Source organism: Macrobrachium nipponense, chromosome 13 (assembly GCF_015104395.2).
Source record: "Macrobrachium nipponense isolate FS-2020 chromosome 13, ASM1510439v2, whole genome shotgun sequence".
Taxonomy (NCBI): Eukaryota; Metazoa; Arthropoda; class Malacostraca; order Decapoda; family Palaemonidae; genus Macrobrachium; species Macrobrachium nipponense.
Window position 1 is genome coordinate 38,578,259 of NC_087206.1, and position 4,255 is coordinate 38,582,513.

At 39.7% G+C, this 4,255-nt stretch overlaps 1 protein-coding gene across 1 annotated transcript; it reads right to left on the reverse strand.

The window, feature by feature from the left end:
* Positions 1-998: 998 nt before the first annotated feature.
* LOC135225300 (uncharacterized protein MG328-like) lies at positions 999-2,183 on the reverse strand. Its single transcript, XM_064264629.1, has one exon. It carries the CDS (start codon positions 2,181-2,183, stop codon positions 999-1,001), a length of 1,185 nt encoding a protein of 394 aa, XP_064120699.1.
* Between the last annotated feature and the right edge of the window lie 2,072 nt (positions 2,184-4,255).

The following is a 4,255-nucleotide window of genomic DNA, read 5'->3' on the forward strand; positions in this document are numbered from 1 at the left end:
TTTGCCCGCTTTGACAGAGATCTTCTATTAGAAGAGTCTTCATCAAGGGACAGAGCATACTCGAAGGAAAAGTTCTTTTTTTCTGCAGAGCCGGTCTTCTAGATTATTCCAACAGAATCATCTTCTGTTGTTCTCTGGCATCCCTCTGGTGGCATTCTGGTGTCTTTCTGGCTGCTGTCCAAACAGCTGTTGGCTCTCAAGCTGAGAGCTCTTTCTTAATCTTCTGAACAGCTGATGGCTCTCATCTTGAGAGCTGGTCCTCCTTCCTCCAAACAGCTGTGGGCTCTCAAACTGATAGCTTGTCCTCCAGCCTCCAAACAGCTGATAGCCCTCATCCTAAGAGCTGGTCCTCCTTCCTCCGAATTAATGATGTCTTGCATCGTGAGAGCTGGCTCTTATCCTGAGAGCTGGTCCTCCTTCCTCCGAATTACTGTTGTCTTTTATCGTGAGAGCTGGCTCTTATCCTGAGAGCTGGTCCTCCTTCCTCCAAAAAATGTTGGCTCTCCTCCTGACAGCTGACTCTCGTCCTGAGAGGTGGTCCTCCTAATATCTTCTAAGTGCTAATCCTCTGACTTTTCAACTCCTAGGGCGAAATGAATAGGTCACAGACTAGCCTGGCGACTGTGAAGTCGAACACACACCAAAGGCAGCTAGGGAGGGATCCCAGCAGCGCATTCAGAGGTGTGGGGGAAATCCTTCTGAGGAACCTCGGTAGGCGTCGGGGAACGCCTTCAGAGGAACCTCGGAAGGTGAGGGGGGGGATCCTGCTTAGGATCCTCGGAACGCCTGGGGGAAATCCTTCAGAGGAACCTCGCAAGGCATGGGGGAATGCCTTCAAAGGAACCTAGGAAGGATCTTGGAATCCTTGCCAAGCTACCAGAGGTGCATCTTTGACCCCGCAGTCGTCAAGTCAAGCTTTGACCCGTCCACGTTGCCCTTTAGAGTTTCTCAGGCCCTGCTTCATTCTGGTGCACTGCCAGCCAAAAAATCTCCTTAAGCTATCTGCATTTGTGCCTGCATATGTTACATGCACAGCAGCAGTTTCCTCTCTGGATTCTTCTTCTTTTGCATTTCCTGGGACATTTGCGGTTGCGACAGATGTTTGTTGGACCCTGCTGAGCGCTGCACTGGCGACTCTGGGCTTCATTCTCTTCATTTTCGTCCTCTTCTTCCGATACTGCAGAGTCTTGACTACTTTCACTGTGTCCAGCACTGTTTTCAGTATCCTTTGAGTCTTCACTGTCACTATCGAGATCATCAGACTCTTTTTCAGGCTCTTCTATTCTCTCTTGGTTCATCTCTGCTTCCACCACAGCCATCCTGGTATTAGCATCTATGATCATCTGATGCTGCGCACGTAGCTGGATTTCTTGTAAGTTAATTATCGCCTCCTTTTCCATATTCAATCTTTTCAGTTCCTCGTTCTCCTTCTCCAGATCAGAGATTCCAGTCTGCAATTGTATAATTCTCTGCTCGAAAGCGACTGTATTTTTATCCCATTGATAGATATTCTTCACTAGCTCCTGGTTCCCATTTTCCAATGTTTGTATTATCCCTTTCAGTCGTGTATTTTCCATCTCCTGCTGGGATTTTTCTTCTTGAATGCTCTCTTTCACTTGCTTTAGTTGATCCCTCTCCAAATTCATCAGAGTTAGAGTACGATGGAATTTCTCTACCAATTCATGAATCTCATTTTCTTGCCTTGATATTAAAAGCATCTTGTCTTCATTCAGTTTTTTCAGGGCTTCGCGATGGGTAGTTAAATCGCCCTCCAAACTCTTGATTGTCCTTTGGAGGGAAGCTTCTTTCTCTGACTTAATATTTATTTCCTCGACAAGTTCGTGTTCCCTCTGCATGAGTTTCTTTCTTTCATTCAAATAAAGCTCAACCTCTCTTTTGAGCTGATCGATTACATTTTTTGCCTCTGAGTCTTTCTTCATGAATTTATCTTCCTGGATTTTGACAGTATACAATAGGTCGTTAAAATGTCTAGCTTTTTCATCAGCTAGACGTTTTTCCAAGTCGCAGACCCTCTGTTGGAGGGATTCCTCGGCGTCTTTCCTATATGTCAATTCTTCTCGAAGTTTTTGATTCTTCTGTTCGGCCATGTAAAATCCGTGTTTCCATATATCCAGTTCACCACGAAGCTTCAGATCGTCGTCATCGACACATTCACGGGCCATTCTCTCTTTCTGAAGATTTATATAGAACAAAGTTCCTCCGGCGAACCAATTCCTAGGAAGGAATCTTTCAACAAATAAAGATATATTCCCGATTCCAACAAGAGGAATACGGGCCAAAAAATCATTAACCAATGTACTACACATAGTAAGGTATTGAGACATATTGAATGTTACCCTTCTAGTGGTTTGCCTCGGCGTTAGAGAATCGAAAAAATCCAGGTGGCTTTCTCCCTCCGCTTTCCTCCGGATCTTCTGCTGCTGCGGGTTTCTTCTGGCTCGGAATTCCTGAAGAAGGCCGGGATGTGTCTCATTCCGTCTTCGCACTTCGTGGCTCTCGGAGACTTCTGTGGGGCTTGTAGCGTCCCCCCCACCCCCTGCTCTCTCTCTCTCTCTCTCTCTCTCTCTCTCTCTCTCTCTCTCTCTCTCTCTCTCTCTCATTATGACAATGAGCCACCGCTGGTCAACTCGAAGAAAAGTTTTCCTTTGAAATAAATACTTTCAAATTACTCGAATTCTAGGAAAGAGGAAACATTCGACCAGCTCATCATTACTTGTCCTCTATGAAGATGGAATGATCGGAGATGATAATCCAAGTTGATCTTGCTTTTCCTCTTTATTATTTGGTTAGCCGAGTTACTGTTGCTAGAGTTGTTGAAATAAATACTCGTCTATACATACATACATACATACATTACTTAATATATATATATATACATATATATATATATAATATATATATATATATATATAAAATATATACAAAATATATATATATATATATATACATAGATATATATAAAATATATATATATAATATCTATATATATATATATATATATATATATATATATATTATATATATATATATAATATTATATATATAGATATATATATATAATATATATATATATATTATATATATATATATATATATATATTATATATATATATTATATATATATATATATATATATATATATGATATATATATATATATATATATATATATATATATATATATATATAAAATACATATATATATATATATATATATATATATATATATCAATAGAGGGATCCCACCCAGTAATATCCTTGTTTATCTAGATATAATATGTTTTATACAAAAGCTTTAAAGCTTTCGTCCATCCTCCTGTGGACTTGATCACTAAGCAAATGAGACATGGTATAGGTGAAGAATTCCAAATAAACATAAGCAAACCGACAAAGAACATTAAAAAAAAAAAAAAAAAAAAAAATCGAACAAGTCATTGGGTCGTTTGCCTTTCCATAATTCGCTGTGATCTACGAGGCGGGACAAAAAACGCGCCGGTTTCTTCTTCTTTGAATGACATCTTGACGGTCGTTAACCAAAAAGGTAGTTTGTAGATTAGGCTCTGGAACGGGCGAAGGATGGTTATTTACATTATCCAGATTGAAGGAGGCTGTACACATTTCTGAAGTTCTTTATTCTGGCCCTTTTGCAAATTTCTTCACTCAAAAGTAAATGTTCTGTATGCCAGTATTCCCCTCAAAAGTGTCATTCAAAGTGATGAGAGCTCCTTCCACAATTCTCCTAGTGGTCCTATCCGCACTCTTATAAATAATTTTCCTCCCTTGAAATCGATGGCATGATCGGAATCCCAAGTATGCTTGGCAATGGTGCTGTAAACGTTGCCCAAACGGCAAGCCTGCAACATGTTCACGTTTTCCTCCTGGTCCAGGGAACGACCGCTTTCACCAATATAGCATTTGTCACAATTTTTACATCCTATAGCATAGACTCCAACATCGGTGTTTGGTTTTCTGCAACTGTTTTTGATAATTTTCTTTTTAAGAGTATTAGGGTATTGAAAAAACTACGGCTATACCATTGTCTTCTTTTCTAAGATTATTGGGAAACTTTTTTCAGGTCATGATTATAAGGAAGGGGAAGGCATTTAAAATTAGCAGTCGAACAGCGTTCCCTTGGATTATAAAAAAAACATACTTCTGGCTTCTAGAAAGACAATCTGTCGATAAAAAACTTGGGGTAACATAACTTTTTGAAACTCGTAGTCAAGAATTGAATT

Coding starts and splice junctions, on each gene's coding strand:
- LOC135225300 (XM_064264629.1), bottom strand. CDS start 2,183: ATGGCCCGTGAATGTGTCGATGACGACGATCTGAAGCTTCGTGGTGAA.